We start from the raw sequence: 19,149 nt of genomic DNA, 5'->3' as shown, positions 1-19,149 counted from the left end.
GAGACGCTTGCGATGGAAAGCAATGGGGGTTGCGGAAATGAGTGCAGGAATGTGACAGAGATAGAAGATCAGCCATGGTCTACGTCAATGCACAGAGCAGGCATGGGGCTGGGAAGCCTCCTCCTGCTTCTATTTCTTCTCCTGACCTGCATCCCTGAACTCAGATCAGCAACGTATCTGCCATCGCCGGAAAATATCGCTTTAGCTCCTGCCGGCAGAATTTTAATGCCTTCACCACGTGATCTTCTGTTCAGTGTCATATTCTGATTGCTGGCTTTAACGTCTACAGTTTTTGCTATCATAATTCACCACGTGCAGCAAAAAGCAGAGCTGACTCTCGGCAAACCTGCCGCATGTCTTCAACGAAAGTCCGTATGTTGAAAAAGCGAAAAAGAAAATCTATTTGCATTACATACTGAAATTGTGGTCAATCTAGTAATAATCCATTTAAAAAAAAAAACAGGATCTGAAAATCAAAACTAGTTGTTATTTTTATATTAACATGAGGATCTGGAACTCGCTGCCTGAAGGAGTGGGAGGCTGAAACTCACAACATGTATCTGAATGTAAACGCAATGAGCCATGACCAATAGAGGCTACAAACTAAGGTCTTGGGTGGTGGGATTTATGTAAACTGTAAGATAGACACAAATTGCTGGAGTAACTCAGTTGGACAGGCAGCATCTCTGGAGAGAAGGAATGGATGACATTTCGGGTCGAGACCCTTCTTCGGACTGAGATGCTGCCTGTCCCACTGAGTTACTCCAGCATTTTGTGTCCATCTTCGGTTTGAACCAGCATCTGCCGTTCCTTCCTTCACATTAACGTAAATCGGTCGGTGGTGTCCCCCCTCATTGACCCCCTTCCGATTCCCACTGCTCTCAGACTCTTCATACATGTTGTGCCCAGACTCACTACCACAGCCACTTGTCCTTCCTTGCCACTTATCCTTACTGCCACCTTGTCCTTCAGAACTTCTAGCTATATTCCAAGGCCTCCCAGTTCAGTTGCAGCCAGGATTCAAGTATCTTTATGCTCTGGATTAATCCAAAATCAAGTCTTGGTCGACATGGACAAAATGAGCCGACTAATCTACTTCTGTGTTGTGTGTTTATATTGTTCAGTCAAAATATCAAATGGCTGGATGCATCACCAGGTGAGATCTGCATTGAAAGTAGCACCTTAGCCTTCCTAAAACACTCCAAAGCGAGTCAAAGGCAATGTTATATATTTAAAGCTAAAGGAATTTCTCCAGAGATGCTGCCTTTGCCTTTTCTCCAGGGATGTTGCATGACCCGCTGTCCTCTGAGTTACTCCAGCATTTTGTATCTATCTTCGGTATAAACCAGCATCTGCAGTTCCTTCCTAGACATGTTGAGGAGTGTGGCCATCTCTTTAACAAGTCTGTGGTTTCAATTACATTTGAATGCTGGCACCTTCAACAACACAGCATTCCCTCAGCACACACACCCACACACACACACACACATGGGTTAAGTATTCAACTCACAAAATGGGAAATAAACCCACAACCTTCAAAGCAAAGTAGTGAGAATGTTTCTGGAGCTGCAATCTACCAAATAGTTACGAGTAATACAAGGCTGAGTCCAGGGCAGAGCTGCTAGTCTTTGCCAAGGAAATGATCTCAAACAGGATACCTAATGCACGGACGGTGTCAAGAGGCTGGAGGTCCAGAGAGAACGTTTCCGTGGCAATTCTCATCATTGTTTAACAACACATTGAAAACTCAGTCTGAAGAAGGATCCTGATGCAAAACGTCATCTATCCATGTTCATTATTTCACTGTTCTGCTGAGTTCTGAAGAAGGGTTTTGGCCCGAAACGTTGCCTATTTCCTTCGCTCCATAGATGCTGCTGCGCCCGCTGAGTTTCTCCAGCATTTTTGTGTACCTCCAAAAAATTCATTGTTTGTATCACTTCCCCACAGCCTACAATGAACCATTGTGGGCTCCACCTTTCCTTGGTGGCTTTGATTTGTTCTTTTGCATATCTTTCATTCATTTGTTCTATGTGCCTTTACGTTTCCCTCTCTCCTGCCTCACAGTCTGAAGAAGGGTCTCGACCAGAAACATCACCTATTCCTTCTCTCCAGTGATGCTGCCGGCCCCTCTAAGTTACTCCAGCTTTTTGCGTTACTCTCCAGAGATGCTGCCCAGTTACTCCAGCATTTTGTGTCTTTCTGAAAATGCAATTACGTACAAGGGCGAGAGCTTGGTTTTACAGCACAGAAACCAGCCCTTGAGACAACCAATTCTGTGCCCATTGCCACCAAGCCCAGATTAATTCCATCTTACTCTCCGCGCATTCCCATTTACTCAGCCCCACAGGCCGGGACAATTGACAGCGGCCAATTCACCTGCCAACTCGCACATTTCTAAGTTGTGGGAGGAACATGGAGAATGCAGGGAATTTGCAAACTCCACACAAACAAGAGCAAAGGTCAGGACTGAACTTGGCTTGTTGGACGTGGGGGGCAGCAGCTCCACAGCCTGAGCCGCTGCCAAGTTGCGAGAAGAAAGAAACCATTCAACTGAAACAAAACACTATTCTCACGGCCTTTTTAAATGCGGAATGCCAAACAATGGGGGAAAACATGCTCTTCGATAGCAGGGTCTAGTAGTGGATAGGACAGAACAACCAGGGGACTGCTCCACAGTTTGGAATTTTAATCAGAACTGCATCTGCATTATAAATTACCATTTATAATATTCTACTTGGATTCAAAAAATTCTCAAAGATATGACATAGTGCATAGAACAGTAAAGCACAAGAATAGGCCCTTCTGCCCACAATGTCTGTGCTGTACATGGTGCCAAAACCAACACCTGCACAGAACCCATATCCATAGGCCTCTCCAAAAGTATTTTAAATGCCACTAATGTACCTGCTTCAAGCAGCACGTTCAAGGCACTCACCACCCTCTGTGTAAGAAACTTGCCCCGTACATCTTCTTTAAACGTTGCCCCACTCATCTTAAAGTTGCACCTTCTCGTATTTATTTTTTCCTTCTTGGGAAAGAGGTTCCGACTGTTTATCCCATCTGTGCCTCTAATAATTGTATACACTTCTATCCGGGCTTCCTGCAACGTCCCGTGTTCCAGAGAAAACTATCCGAGTCTGTCCAACCTCTCCCTGTAGCTAATCCCCCCCTAATGTGGCCATCGTTGTGGGGGTATTTTCCAAAGCCTCCACGCCCTTCCTGTATTGGAACGACCAGAACCACACACAATACCTCAAATGTGGTCTGACCAAAGTCCGATAAAACTGCAACATGACTTCATTTATGTTTCTGGTTTGCCAGTTCAATCACCGCCCAAGCACGCTGACCTACAAGCCGAACTTGTATCTGGCCACCTCCTTGCTAGAAAGTAATGGCGATGCAATGTTGAGCAATCAGCACCAAACTGCAGCGTCGTCCAATTCCACAACCATTACCAAATGCTGCCGCAATCACTGACTCACTCACTGAACTGTACTGTATTGAGAACATTTACAGCAGGGGTCGGCAACCTTGTTCTGCCTAGGGGCCAGGACACATGTCCGTGAGCAGATGGCGGGCCACATCTACCACGTGTTCACACGGATCCTGCTCCCATCCCGCCCCGGAAGGCAGGCATCAAATCACGTGTTCACATGGATCCCACCCCTTCGTGGACGTTGGCCCCTAGTTACGGGCGCTCACAAACATTGCCTTGGCTCTGTCCTGAAGGCGGTGGCTCCAATACTGTCACTCACTCGTCCCCGGCCTATTGACCACCCCGATCCCGACAGTGAAGCCCAGACACAGAAGGTGCACGGCCGTGCCGGCGACTTTGCGCGGGATCGGTACAGCCAGAGCTCGGGCCCGCTCTGCAATTGCAGCCGCCAGCGCAGGCCTCCTTGCGACACCACGCCTCGGGCACGGGAGGTACCGGAGATGAAGGAAGTCTGTGGGCCGGATGATTTTGGGTTACGGGCCACATTCGTGCCGGGGCTGAAGGCTACCGACCCCTGATTCTACATGTCAGTTGGTATGGTCACACATTATGATTGGGGGAATATAATACTTCAAGGAAGGTGTGTTGACGTTAGCCAATTTGCCCTGGGTGCCAAGATGGCCAACACTTTGCACTAATTTATTAAGATAATTGGCATCAACTGCTAAAGTGTCGCATCATTAGCTTCCTCCAGAATTCCAAGACAAAGCTATGTCACAATAACACCCCAGTCGCATTAAGCCAAACTTCAAATCTGAAATTAAAATTGCCAAATATAAACAAACGCTTTGTTTAAAAATGTACAGAATAAAAGCTTTTAATACCTAATCGCCCATCACATGGTTCTATAAATCTTTCAGCGTGACTGAAATAATCTCCTTGAAGGGATACTGCAGCCCCAATCCTGGTACATACAGAACTGGAAGGAAAGATTTTTATTCTCGGTAGTGAATAAGACAGGACATGACAGAAAAATACTGCAGCTTTATCGGACTTTAGTTAGGCCATGCCGCGTTTAGAGTATTGTGTGCAGTTCTGGTCGCCCCATTACACGAGGGAGCTGAAGGCTTTGGAGAGGGTGCGGAGGAGATTCACCAGAATGCAGCCTGGACTAGAGGGTATTCGCTATAAAAGGTGGTTGGGCATTTTTTTCTCAGGAGCACTGAAGGCTGAAGGGCATCATAATAGAATCACATAAAATTATGAAAGACATAGATAGGATAGATAGTCAGAAATCCCCCTCCTCCCCCTCCCCAAGGTGAAAATGTCAATGATTAGAGGGCATTTAAGGTGAGATGGGCAATGTTTAAAGAGATGTATGGAACATGTTTTTATGGGGAAAAAACCTTGCATCTTATCCAACAGGTTACTGAGTGATAAAGTTCCAATGGAGTAAATTTAAACAGAAAGAGTGTGTTTTGATGCAAGTATCATGCACTGAGGCCGGATGCAACCATCACCCAACCTCCATTTACAGACGTCCAGCATAACTCTTTTGAGTTATTTTTAAATTGTACATCTCCTGCACATGAATACTAAAATAAAAAGTTATTCTGCCTCACGTCATTCCCTCCCCAAATAAACTAGAGTCAAACTTACTGACACTGTTTACTACAGTCAGTACAACTATACGTATAGGTAGGAACTGCAGATGTTGGTATACACCGTTGGTATACACAAAACGCTGGAGTAACTCAACGAGTCAGGCAGCATCTCTGGAGAGAAGGAACGGGTGACAGAGGGTCTCGAGCCAAAACGTCACCCATTGTTTCTCTTCACAGATGCTGCCTGTCCCGCTGAGTTACTCCAGCATTTTGTGTCTATCTTCAGTACAAGTTTACTTTGAACTTGAAAGCTGTGAATTTAACGCTCATTCTAGTTCCCGGGTGCATGATCCAGCGCGCATTGGCGGACTACTGCACTGGCGGAGTTAACTTCCATGTAAGGTGCTCCTTTAGCTGTTCATGACAATTAACCCTGGCTTTTTACACATTTCACGCAAGTTTAATTCTCTCAATCAGCACCTCGGAACATTATTAACGGAGTAATCAGCAGCTGCAGGAATTTACAACGTACTTCTGTGCATACTTATTGGATTATGAATTGAAGGACAAGACCTTGTAGTTGTGCCTGTTTATTTTAAATATACAGAATGTTTTAGAAAAAAAAACGTGTTATCATTAGCAATGCAGGAAACAAACACTACTAGTTTTTCATCTTGTAACTAAAGTTCACAAGAACATATACTGTAAACCAATTTACAAAAGTGCAGAACAAATATTGTACATGGATAGGATATGTTTCGATGGATGTGGGCACCTCAGCAAGGACTTGTGGGGGCCACAGGGCTTGTTTCTACGCTGTACAACTCTTAATTGAGTCAGACAACAACCTTTCTCCAATGGACAATACTCCAAAAATCCTGAAAACAGTTCCGAACAGAGCATACTTGACGAATCTCTAAAGCCACAGGCTTACTGATCCACTCTCAGCTTCATTTAAAAATCTCATTAGCAGCAGCCTTGGGCGTCATTAATTCAGATATTTTAGGAATGGCTATAAAGGCTTATGTATTGCTGTGGGCAGCTGAGTCAATCGGAATAATCGGTTGGAACAGATAGCTGGCACGCCATCACTTCTTAACACAGAAAATACGATGGCCCAGTATTGAGAATAAGATACACACAAGAGGCTGGAGTAACCCAGCGGGTCAGGCAGCATCTCTGCGGAAAGTGAATGGGCGACATTTTGGGTCGAGACCATTCTTCAGACTAAGAGGCAGGGGAGCACAAAACGAGAGGCATAGTAGGCACAGGAAACAAATGAATGAAAGATATGCAGAAAGCAACGATGATCAAGTTTAGGTGGAGCCCACAATGGTCCATTGTTGGCTGTGGGGAAGGTGATAACGAGTAATACAAACAGTGAATCTCAGCAGGTCAGCAATGAAACTAGTGCGACAACTAGGGTGGGGGGAGGAATGGAGAGAGAGGGAGTGCAAGGGTACTTAAAGTTAGAGAAACATACTGCTGGGTTGTAAGCTGCCCAATATAAAAACCCCAATGCCTTACGATTATGCCTCTACCAAACAGACAACAAACTCTGCCATTGACACATGCCCAAGTGTGGAAGTTGAGAAGTTTGTGTCAGTCACGTTATGTTCTTCTGCACAATGCCAGACTTAGCACAAGCAACTAATACAACTGCCACCCTTTATTCTTCTTCTTCTTCTTCTATGGATTATTCCTGTAGTAAATCGGCAAAATGAAAATCCGATGCACGGTTTATAGTGTAAAGTGCAGATGTAATTACAGCCAAAAATATAATTCTCTGCCCCATAAAATGCAAATGTGGAGAGTGCAACACAATGAATTCCACATTCAAAGCACAATAGTTTTTTTCCTCATTTGGTTACGTTATTATATCAATTGCTATTTTAACCACACCCCAATCTTTATTTCAATCCCTGAAGGAATAAAGTTCGCAACTGAAGAAACATGAAAATGCCAAGAATTATGTAATGGGCAGGGGGGGTCACTTTCCCCTTTTTGGATGTGATGTTCCTCCGGCTCTGTACACGGGCGATCAGCGATGCCCCAGGTACAGTAAACTCAATTAAAAATGAATATGTTCATTATAATTCACATTTTATTTTTGTTGGTTCGCTTGCTGTGGGGAAACCTTCAGCCTAATTGCCAGTTTACTGTTCCTACAGAGCGGGGGAGGCAGAATGGGTGGGGCAGATGGGAGGGGGACATGGGAAAGGGGTGATGGTGGGGGGGGGGTGGATGGGGGGAATGCTAGGGGGGTAGATAGGTGGATGTGAGGGGGCAGATGTATGGGGCGATGGGGGTAGGGAGGGAGATGGGGGATGTGAATGGAGGGGGGGGGGGTGGTGAATCACATCTGAAAAGATACATAGAAAATAGGTGCAGGAGTATAGGCCATTCGGCCCTTTGAGCCTGCACCGCCATTCAATATGCTCATGGCTGATCATCCAACTCAGTATCCCATCCCTGCCTTCTCTCCATACCCCCTGATCCTTTTAGCCACAAGGGCCACATCTAACTCCCTCTTAAATATAGCCAATGGACTGGCCTCAATTACCTTCTGTGGCAGAGAATTCCACAGATTCACCACTCTCTGTGTAAAAAATGATTTTCTCATCTCAGTCCTAAAAGACTTCCCTCTTTTCCTTAAACTGTGACCCCCTAGTTCTGGACTTCCCCAACATTTGGAATAATCTTCCTGCATCTACCCTTAAGAATTTTGTAAGTTTCTATAAGATCCCCGCTCAATCTTCTAAATTCTAGCGTGTACAAGCCGAGTCTATCCAGTCTTTCTTCATATGAAGGTCCTGCCATCCCAGGAATCAGTCTGGTGAACCTTCTCTGTACTCCCTCTATGGCAAGAATGTCTTTGAAATTGAAAAAGGAAAAAACTGATTCCACGACCATTCTGAGCATTTTTCCGCCTCACCATTTTTTGTACAAAAACACAATTCCTTCCTAGCTGGCCACACAAGCCAGAGCAAAGTAAACCACAATAACAGCTTCTCATCCGAAATACTACAGAGGGTATAACACTGACATTATTACAGCATACCTCAACATAGTAGTCTACAGCTTGGATACCAGTTGAGCTAGCTGCCCGCCAGCACATTACAAAGTGAATGGCAGACGGCAACTTTACAGGGTGACACAAGAGACTGCAGGTGGAATCTGGAGCAAAATAAAACAAAGTGCTGGAGGAACTCGACAGGTCAGGCAGCATCTGGGGAGGGAAATGGACAGAGGACGTTTCAGGCCGGGACCACTCTTCCCACTGAAAGAGTTCCGTCCCTTCCCCTCAACAGAAAGAAGGGTCTCGACTCGAAATGCCACCCGTCCCTTCTCTCCAGAGATGCTGCCTGGTCCGCTGAGTTACTCCAGCATTTAGTGTCTATCTCACGGCCTGCAGTTCCTTCCTACACAAGCAACTTTACCCCGCATAGGTTCCAAGAACTGCAATGAACGTGAACATCAATAGCTGGGCATGTGCCTATACTAGGTTGGAGACAGGCGAGGACATAACTGAGATTCCTCCCCCGGCCCCGGCCCACAACACTCGCTGCCTGCCTGGTAGGTGAGCGCTTCAGCCGGGGGGGGAGGAGCAGGGCAGCCTCGGGGAGGCGCCTTCAAAAAATGTTTTTTGATTTCTAGTTTTTTTTTAAGGCAATAACCATGAAATGTCGGTGTGAGTCGGGCCGGGTTGGTAGCCGCAGCATTACAGAGCAATCGCGGGTCAAGGAACCAGCGGCGGAGCTGTCAGTTTCCTGGTCTGTTACTCACACGCTGGGAAACAACCGCGGGACACGCTGGAGGTTCCTCCCGCTGCAAGCGCGCCCTCACTCACTCACTCACTCACTCATTCACTCACTCACTCACGCCTTCACACTGCTGGAAAGTTTCGCCACAGAACAGGTTGCGTGCGAGGGAGGGAGGGAGGGAGGGAGAGGGGAAGGGGGGGGAGTGAGGGAGAAAGAGAGAGGGAGGGAGTGAGACAGAGGGGGAGAGAGAGAGAGGGAGTGGGGAGAAAGAGAGAGGGATGGGGAGAGAGAGGGAGAAAGGAGAGGGAGGGAGAGAAAGAGTGAGTGAGGGAAAGATTGAAAGAGAAATTGCCAGCGCTCTCCAACAAAGATCGCACGCCACGGCGTCCTGTTCCCGGTAACGCGGCCTCTCTGACCCACACCCAGACCCCTACACACACAAAACCAGTCCCGTCCCCAACTCTCCACCCCCACACCACCCCCCGTCCCCTCCACACGACCCCACGCCACAGCCCCGCCTCGCCCTTGTAAATAAACCTACTTTTGTGTTTACCGCTCCCCCAGCTTTGTTTCGCGATGCTGGGACTCCTAATGATCGCCCGTCCGGCTGATTTTAAAGCATCCATATTATTACTAACAGCTTCTTCCTCCTCCTGAAACACAATGAAGCCGAGCAGGAGGTTTGTGCAGAGGGCGCTCCGAGCCGGCCGCGCCTTGTCTTCTCTCTGCCCTCCTCTCATAAACTTTCTCAACCCTCGGCACAGTTCAGGGGAGGTGACATATATGTAAAGTACTTGACGCCGCCCGCCCCTCACATCACGTCTGCACATTGCCAGGAAAGACCAAAGGCTCCTGCTCTAGTATCTTTGGTTAAAAACCCCGATTTGCTTAACGGGGCGGATATTCAAAACCTGTGTCTGCGTGTGTCATCGCTAGAGGTGGATGACGTGCGCTGGTGGAGTTTCCAGGGATTTAATCTGGCTGCTCTCTTATAGGAAGGAGATGAGGAGACATTTCTTTAGTCAGGTTATTGAATCTGTGGGATTCTTTACCACAGAAGGCTGTGGAGGCCAAGTCAGTGGATATTTGTGAGGCAGAGATAGATTCTTGAATAGTACAGGTGTCTGAGGTTATGGGGCGAAGGCAGGAGAATGCGGTTAGGAGGGAGGAATGGACACAAAAATGCTGGAGAAACTCAGCGGGTGCAGCAGCATCTATGGAGCGAAAGAAATAGGCAACGTTTCGGGCCGAAACCCTTCTTCAGACAGGGAGGAATGATTGAATGGCGGAGTAGACTTGATGGGTCGAATGGCCTAATTCTACTCCTATCACTTATGACCTTTGCAAGCAATGTGCAATGACAGGGACAACAGGTCTCACGAATTTCATTGTCTTTTTTTTAAATGATCACCATGATGGGAGCAGGGCAACCGATTTTGTCCATATCGTTATGAGCAAGACCTTTGTCAAGGTGCCTCTCGGTGCACTGGTGGGGATAGTTAGAACATGAAATTCAGGGTGAAGAAAGGCACAGAGTGTTGGAGTTACTCAGAGGGTCAGGCACCATCTCTGGAGAACTGAAGAAATCGGAATTATGAGATCTGAAGAAGGGCCCGACCCAAAACATCACCTGTCCATGTTCTCCAGAGATGCTGCCTGACTCGCTGAGTTACTCCAGCATTTTGTGTCTTTCTTTGGTGTAAATCAGCATCTACAGTTTCTTGTTATTTCATATTTAGGTGAGAAAGTCAATTAGATACATAATTGGTGAATTATGAACGGATACATAATTGGTCTGAAGAAGGGTTTTGGCCCGAAACATTGCCTGTCTACTTTGCTCCATAGATGCTGCTGCACCCACTGAGTTTCTCCAGCTTTTTTGTGTACCTTACATAATTGGTGAGTCTGTAACGTTGCCTATCTATGTTCTCCAGAGATGCTGCCTGACCCACTGTGTACTGTGATACTTTGTGTCTTTATTTTGTATGGATTCAACATTGACCTGGTGTAGGAGGCAGATGGTGATAATTTTCCATAATGGAGGCCTGTGGCCCGTGTTGAGCCAGAACAATTAGCACTTGGTCGACTTTTATTTGTCATTTATTAATAATTTGGATGAGAATGTTGAAGGCATGTTTAGTAAATATGCAGATGACGTTAAAATAGGCAGTATAGTGGACCACGGTGTATGGGGAAACAAAGACCGGCAGGCGCTGGTTTATACCAAAGATAGACACAAAGGACTGGAGTAAATCAACAGGTCAGACAGCATCTCTGGAGAAAAAGGATGGGTGACGTTTCAGGTCGGGTCTGATGAAGTGTCCTGACCCAGATGTCACAAATCCTTTTTCTCAAGAGATGCTGCCTAACCTACTGAGTTACTCCAGCACTTTGTGTCTATCCTTGTGGTATTGTGTTGTCTCGAGTTCCAAAGGGGAATAGAATAACTGGGAAAGAGGACAAGGGTACTGGGGAAGGAGGTTAACTGACACAAGTGAAAAGCCATGCATTTGGGAAGATAAACCAGAGCAGGACATATACGCAGTGAATGGCAGGGCTCTGGGGAGTGTTGTACAACAGAGAGACATGGGTTACAAGTACATAGTTCTCTAAAAGTGGCAAGACAGATGGACAGGCTGGTGAGAAAAGCATATGGAATGCTTGCCTCATTGGCCGTCTTTGAGTATAAGAGTTGGGATGTCATGTTACAGTTATACAAAAAGTTGGTTAGGCCACACTGGAGTATCGTGTTGTGGTTGCCACACTCCAGAACATTTGTGGTTAAGATAGAAAGAGTGCAGAAAAGATTCCCAAGAATGTTGTCTGAATTGAAGGGCTTGAGCTTAGTTTAGAGATACAGCGCGGGAACAGGCCCTTCAGCCCACTGAGTCCGAGACTAGCAATCCCCGCACATTACACTATCCTACCCACACTAGGGACAGTTTACATTGACACCAAGCCAACGAAGCTTGATACCAGTGCGTCTTTGGAGTGTTGGGTGGGGGGGGATGTGAAGATCTTGGAGAAAACCCACGCAGTCATGGAGAGAACGTACAAACTCTGTACAGACAGCAGCCATAGTCGGGATTGAAACCGGGTCTCCGGCGCTGCAGGCAATGGACGACAGCAACTCTACCGCTGCACCACCATGCCGCCCGTGAGTTAGAGGGAGAGATTAGATGGGCCGAGTCATTTTTCTATGGAGCTGAAGGATGCTTGGAAGTTATAGCCAGCGTATGTTCCCATACAAATAGCTGGTATCTGGAACGAGCTGCCAAAGGAGATGGTGGAGGAAGCAGCAGAAACAACACTTAAAGAGGCATCTGGACAGGTACCTGAATGAACAAGGCAAGAGAGATATGGGATTAATGCAGGTACGTGGGGTTAGTATGGATAGGCATAGACATGGTGGGCTGAGGGTAGGCATAGACATGGTGGGCTGAAGGGCATGCTTCTATGCTTTTCTGTTCTGTCACGTGCTAACCAGTCAGCAGAAAGACAATACATGATTACAATCGAGCCATTTGCAGTGTGTTTAGTGCAAGGTAAAGCCAGTAAAGTCCGATCAAAGATAGACCAAGGGTCAGCAATAAGGTAGTTCAGGACTGCTTTACTGTGCAATGACCACAGCAGACATATATTGTGGGGGTTACATGAATGCACTATTGGGCAGGATAACATAGAAACATAGAAAATAGGTGCAGGAGTAGGCCATTCAGCCCTTCGTGCCATTCAATATGATCATGGCTAATCATCCAAAATCAGTACCACGTTCCTGATTTCTCCCCATATCCCTTGATTCCGTTAGCCCCGAGAGTTATATCGAACTCTCTCTTGATAACATCCAGTGAATTGGCCTCCACAATGAGAACCAACACTGCCCCCGACATACGCAAACACAATGTTTCCTTTTGTTCACAATCTTACAGTAGCTGTTTATAGTCAATAACATTTTTTGTAAAAGTATTATTGTTGTAAAAGTACAATACTGTTGTATTATTTGAAATGTGGCAGTCAGATTATGGAGAGCAAACTCCCACAAACAGTGGGACACACTGCTTTTGCAAAATAACACCATAGGATCTTTTCCTTCACCCGAGAAGCAAACACTGTGAGTGCGTTAATCTCAACTAGAAGAAATGTACTTGTATGTTTTTAGTGATTGGTTACATAGGTATTAAATTTGCTGTTGTTGCATCAATTTCTTTGAGAAACAATTCTGCACCAATTCAGATCAATCCTGCAACCATTTAGTTTAGTTTAGGGATACAGCGTGGAAACAGGCCCTTTGGCCCATGGAGTCCGCACCGACCAGTGATCCCCTCATGCTAATACTATCTCACATATGGGACAATTTACAAATTTACCAGGTGGGATTGTTAGACCTGGATTTTTAAAGTTGTCCACTGTCTTTGGTCTTCTTGATTTCTATTTCCTGAGATTTGGTTCGGAGATACAGCATGGGAACAGGCCCTTCAGCCCACCAAGTCCATGCCAACCATTGATCATCCGTTCACACCAGTTCTGTGTCATTCCACTTTCTCATCCACTCCCTACACACTAGGAGGAATTTACAAAGCCAATTAACCTACAACCTTTGCAATGTGGGAGGAAACTGGAGCATTCGGAGGAATCCCATGCAGTCACAGGGAGAATATGCAAACTCCACACCGACAGTACCCGAGGTCAAGATAAACCCACGTCTCTGGCACTGTAATGTAGCAGCTCTTATTCTGACGATTCATTTGTGCTAAATCAATGGTGGCACTGTATGAACAATATGACCAAACTGCTCTGTTTACTATTTACTTACCCCACTCCCTTGCACCTTTGAAATCTTCAGTCTATCCCAAAAAGATCAGAGGCATTGCAAATAGTTCACATTGTTACACACTGTTCCACCAGTCTATACCAGTATAAACATTTGGAAATAATTTTAAAAGTTTCTTTTTAAGCTACACTGTTATCAACATGTTTCTTTGACCACTTCAGATGAAATGTGATACACTCAAGCAAAATACTAGCAATCCTTTTGCCAGTGCTATTTTAAGGTCAATATTATATTAGTTCATTTCAGAGGTACCGCATGGAAACGGGCGCTTTGGCCCACCGAGCCCATGCCGACCACCGATCACCCATATATTATTATCCCATTTTCACATCCTATTCACTAAGGACAGAGGCCACAAACCTACAAACCAACGTCTTTGGGATGTGTGAGGAAACTGGAGCACTCGGAGAAAACCCACACGATCACAGGGAGAACGTGCAAACTCCATACAGACAGCAAACAAGGTCAGGAGCAAATCCGGGTCACTGGTGCTGTGAGGCAGCAGGTCTCCTTTTTATTGTATTGTATTGTATTGTATTGTATTGTATATCTTTATTGTCATTTTCCTGAGTACTCGCATACCCAGAGGAAACAAAAAAACGTTGCTCAACCAGTGTCCATTCAGTGTGCAGTAAAAATAAATAGAAATAAAAATACGTATATCATGAACAAATTAACACTCTACTCTCTACTAAACATCAACAGGCATTCCGATCGGCAGCGGCACGACAGTGGCTCTGCTGCAGTGTGTCCAGGTTGATGGTTGGTGCGCGATACTTTGGCAGGGGGCAAAGTCCGTTTATCAGTCTTATAGCCTGCGGGAAGAAGCTGAGGAGCATCCTGCTGGTTTTGCAGCTAATGCTCCTGTACCTCTTCCCAGATGGCAGGATGGAGAATATGTGATGCGATGGGTCGTAGGGGTCTTTGATGATGGAGATGGCTCTGCTGATACATCTCTTCTTGTATATGATTTATCTGAGCTTTTGGGAGGTCTAGTGGCACAGCGACACAGCGGTAGAGTTGCTGCCTTACAGCGTCAGAGAACCAGGTTCGATCCTGACTACGGGCACTGTCTGTACGGAGTTTATATATGTTCTGCCGGTAACCGCATGGGTTTTCTCCGGGACCTCTGGTTTCTTTCCACATTCCAAAGATATGAAGATTAATTGGCTTTGATAAAATTATAAATTGTCTCATGTGGGTAGGATAGTGCTAGTATACGGGGATCACTGGTCAGCACGGATTCAGTGGGCCGAAGGGCCTTTTTCTGTGCTGTTAAAAATTCTCAAACAAACTAAAGTTGGAAGCAATGATATAATCTAGTGCAAATTGTGTTTGGTTCCACAAATGGATTTATAATTTCGTTTCCACTGCAATAAACTGGTAAAGGTCTTTTACGTGTACCAATTTATTTGCAAATCACCGTAACACACACAATTACAGGAAAGTTAACATAAACATCCACCACAGTGTTGGAAGCAAAAATGATATATTTTCTCCTCGTTTTGATTTATGGCATCGAGCCCCAAATATGATTATCGATATTATGATAACATTACAAATGGCTTGAAGTTCCTGAAGCCCTCTTCATAGAGAACATTTAGTCCACAAGCAACGGTTGGAGCTTCATGATTTCCCAACTGGCAATCGCGGGCTCCGCGATGTTAAAGTGAGGCTCCCCGCAGTGGAGCTATCGGTCTCAACTCCTCAATGTTAAGGTTTCAGAAAGGTCTTTATCTCCGTGTGACCATGTACCAATAAAACAAGTACAGTCAAGATTTATTTGCACAATACACCGAAATGAAAGTGGCAATGCGCACTTTTGTTACGACAAAAAAAGCAACAAGATAAACACAATTACATATTCTTTTTACATAATAAATAATAGAAGGAAAAAGTTAGAACATGAGAAAACAGTCCATTGCCTCTGGGAAGAAACAGCAGATTCCCAACAGGCGTTTCCTCACTGTGCTGGAACAGTCCGTTGCAGGGGTGCAAGAGGTCTCCTCATGATTTTGTTTGCTCTGGAGTTGCACCTCCTGTTGTATTTTCTGCAGGGGGGGGGTGAGTGAAGTCCCATAGTGCGTTCGGGGCGAATCACTAAGCTCCCGCCTTCTTGTCCGGCAGTAATTCGTAATGTTCCCGGACAAATGCTTTCCCCGCATAGAAGACTGGCGATCGAAACTCACGCCTCAATTGGGGCGGTTGCTTGCCCTTCCACCTGAGGGTGGTCATCAAAGCTCCTGTGGCTTGAAGTATCACTGAACTCAATGGAGTGTCGTCTGTGATGTGCCCTCCTAAAGTTAAGCTCCCATGTTCAAGCACCCAGTGCTAGATCAGTTGGTAGGCTTCAAGATCAGGCCCACCCCCTGTCATCAGCAAAGAGATTCTCGGGCTCCGCGTCATGTGTGTACAAGTCAATAGGGGGCCGTACCCTGGGGCGATCCCCCGCAGGGTGGAGCTCCCGAAAGTCGGACCCAGGCACACAGGGAGGTGTTGAGGCCCCAATTCCAACTCCCGGCCTGGGGACTATCGTGTTGAAGGTTAGGTAGTCTATGAACAGCAGTCACGTAGATGGAGATACGATAGAGCGGGTGCAAATGGGAAAAAATTGTCCATCTCCGTCGGACGTGCGAAGCAAGTCCATGTTCCTAGGGAGGAAGGCGCAGATGTGATTCTTCACCAGCCTCTCGAAGCATTTCATGACTACCGAGGTAAGGGCCACCGGACGGTAGTCATTCAGGCAGGCTGGGGAGGCATTTTTTGGTACCGGTACAATGATGGATTTTTTGAAGCAGGCAGGGACCACGGACTTGTCCAGGGAGAGGTTGAATAATGTAGTGAGCACTGGAGCTAGCTGCACAAGTAAAGAACACTAAAAACATACATTTAAACCATACTATTAAAACACAAAGAAGGAAGGGACAGACAGACCGTTGGCAAGGCAGCCATTGCTGGTGCCACCAATTAGTTCACACTGAAACTATCTTCTTTGGTTCAAATTTGTTTGACAAACTGCAGAACATCAACTGCAGAACATCAACTGCAGAACATGATGCCTTGCCAACATCAACTTTGTTAGTCTTTCCAACAGGCTGCCCGACCCGCTTTGTGTTTCCAGCCATTTTGATTTAATTTCAGATTTACATAATCTGCAGTTTTTTTTATTTCTCAATGCGCCAAATTAAAGTTGGCTTCTGCTGATCATATAATATGTGTCTGAAGAAAGGTTCCAACCCGAAATGCCACCTATTCCTTTTCTCTGGAGATGGTGCCTGATTGGCTGAGTTACTCCAGCATTTTGGGTCCATCCAAGGATCACATTGTGGGTTTCATTTGATATTGAGACCAATAATTTTAATATGAAATAGCTCCCTGGTTTCATATTGTAAAAGGACTAAAATAGCAATACTGGCTTTTGAATGCTGGTGTACCAAGTGCAATCAAAAGTTAACCCCCAGGCAATCGGCACATTCCCTACATGGCCAAAAATCCATTGCCGTGTTGTTCATCAAAATCAGAGGCATCTGGGCAGAGAATCACCACAGACAGCCAAGTCCTTGGGTATTTTTAAGGCGGAGATTGCCAGATTCCTGATTAGTGTGGGTGTCAAGGGTTATGGCAGAAGGCTGAAGAACGGGGTTTAGAGCAAAAGATAGATCAACCGTGATTGAACGGCAGAGTAGACTCAATGGGTCAAATGGCCTAATTCTGCTCCTATGACTTATGAAGAATCCCGAAGATTTACAAGCAGCTGACGAAAGACATTTCTCTTGCACACAAGTATAAGAACACTTTTATGAACTGCATATGCTTTATGGCAATGACTTCATGAAATAAGCATCACTACTGAATTGAGGATTACTGCCTTCAATAAAGGATAGAAACAAAGAACTGCAGATGCTGGCTTACAGAAAAAGACACCAAGTGCTGGAGTAACTCAGCAGGTAAGGCAGCACCTCTGGAGAACATGATGGGTGACATTTCATGTCTTGACCCAAAATGTCACCTCTCCATGTTCTCTAGAGATACTGTCTGACCTGCTGAGTTACTCCAGCACTTTGTACCTGTTTTACAACAAAGGATGTTCTATTCGAAGCTTTACTGCCATCTAAACATCCATGCTTGCAGCAACGTACAGTCACAATATTTTTCTCAATCTTGCATGGCTAATCCCTTGACACGGAGAGTTGCCACTGGATATACGTACTTTGTTTATACTTAGTTATGGTGGCTTAATTGGAGCTCATTAATTCTGCAAAATATTTTTTTTATCCCCCAATCATTGTCAGTTCCAGAAACACAGGCACGTGGAGAAAATGTCAGTTAGAGTTGCCATAGCAAAAATGCTGAAATAGAAGTAATTATGGTTTCGCAATAAACATTGCGCTTGCCAAGAAGGCCCACTTATGTGATAATAACGAGTAAAATGCATACATGGTAAAGATTGAACAAAGAGCAATGCTGAAACAGCAAGTCTGGCAGGTTAGAACCTGTGCGGAGTGATGATGTTTTGTCCTGTTGCAGCAAGTTCTGTCAGCTTCAGAACCCAGAAGGTTTGAAGATTGCAAAGAAAACGTAGCAGATGTGAAGATTGTATGGAACTCTGCTTCTCAGGTTGCATCGTTTGATTTAGCGGGTGGCCTCTGAACCTTTCCTGACCATGGGCTGGTGTTAATCTGAGAGCACATCAGGGTTATTGAGCATTTGCCAACTGCCCTCTATTCACACAGTCTGGCAGTGCCTTCGCAGTACTGGCAGCACACCAGCGGTTCCAGAGCAAAGCTATCCTGTTTGCTTTAGCATACTGTGATCCAGCTCACCAAGAACAGATTAAAGGTCGATGCCACGTACAAAATGTGAACGCGAGTCTTACCTTTAACTTGTCCCTCGAGGATAGGAGAGGGGTGATGATGGATCCTGCCCCACCCCCACTCTGGATTCGAGAGGTACAGCCAAAGAGTCCCAACTCAAAACGTCACCAATCCATGTTCTCTGGAGATGCTGCCAGACCGACAGAGTTGCAGTACATCAGCTCTTTGTGACTTTTTTTGTAAACCAGTATCTGCAGTTCCTCATTTCTACATTCTGAAAATTGGGAATTTGTTATTGCTTATGCACCAATTATGGAATCCTTGAACAGCAGACAAGTTAGATCAGTTGCTTTTTCTTCTATTTTATACCATAATTTATTAATACAAATGTTAACCTTAGAACATTGAAAAGTACAGCACAGGAACCACAATGTCTGTGCCGAGCTTGCAGTCAAGATAAACCAATCTCCCCTGTCTACACGCGATCCATATCTCTCCATTCCCTGCATTGTTATCTAAAAGTCTCTTAAACACCACTATCGTATTTACCTCCAGCACCACCATTGACATTGCAGTCTAGGCACCCACCACACTCAACCCCACACATTCCCTTTAAACGTTGCCCCTCCTACCTTCAAGCTATACCCATTGATATTTAAGAAACAACATCCTATTTCCTTATGACGCAGAAAGAGCCCAT

General features: G+C 45.5%; 2 protein-coding genes across 4 annotated transcripts in view; one reads left to right on the top strand and one right to left on the bottom strand.

Annotated features, from left to right (window-relative positions):
- Nucleotides 1–9,626, bottom strand: part of ldlrap1b (low density lipoprotein receptor adaptor protein 1b) — a 44,292-nt gene extending 34,666 nt beyond the window's left edge. Inside the window, exon 1 of one of the 3 annotated variants that reach the window (XM_055656326.1) lies at nucleotides 9,346–9,626. In XM_055656326.1, the coding sequence (XP_055512301.1) occupies nucleotides 9,346–9,544 (199 nt within the window). In that variant the 5' untranslated portion in view covers nucleotides 9,545–9,626. The remainder of the gene's footprint in view (nucleotides 1–9,345) is intronic. The other 2 variants (XM_055656328.1, XM_055656327.1) reach the window with 2 other exon arrangements.
- Nucleotides 1–19,149, top strand: part of rsrp1 (arginine/serine-rich protein 1) — a 238,176-nt gene that overhangs the window by 20,637 nt on the left and 198,390 nt on the right. The window lies entirely within an intron of this gene.

This window comes from Leucoraja erinacea, chromosome 26, assembly GCF_028641065.1.
Source record: "Leucoraja erinacea ecotype New England chromosome 26, Leri_hhj_1, whole genome shotgun sequence".
Classification (NCBI taxonomy): domain Eukaryota; kingdom Metazoa; phylum Chordata; class Chondrichthyes; order Rajiformes; family Rajidae; genus Leucoraja; species Leucoraja erinaceus.
This window is presented reverse-complemented; position numbering and strand designations above follow the sequence as displayed.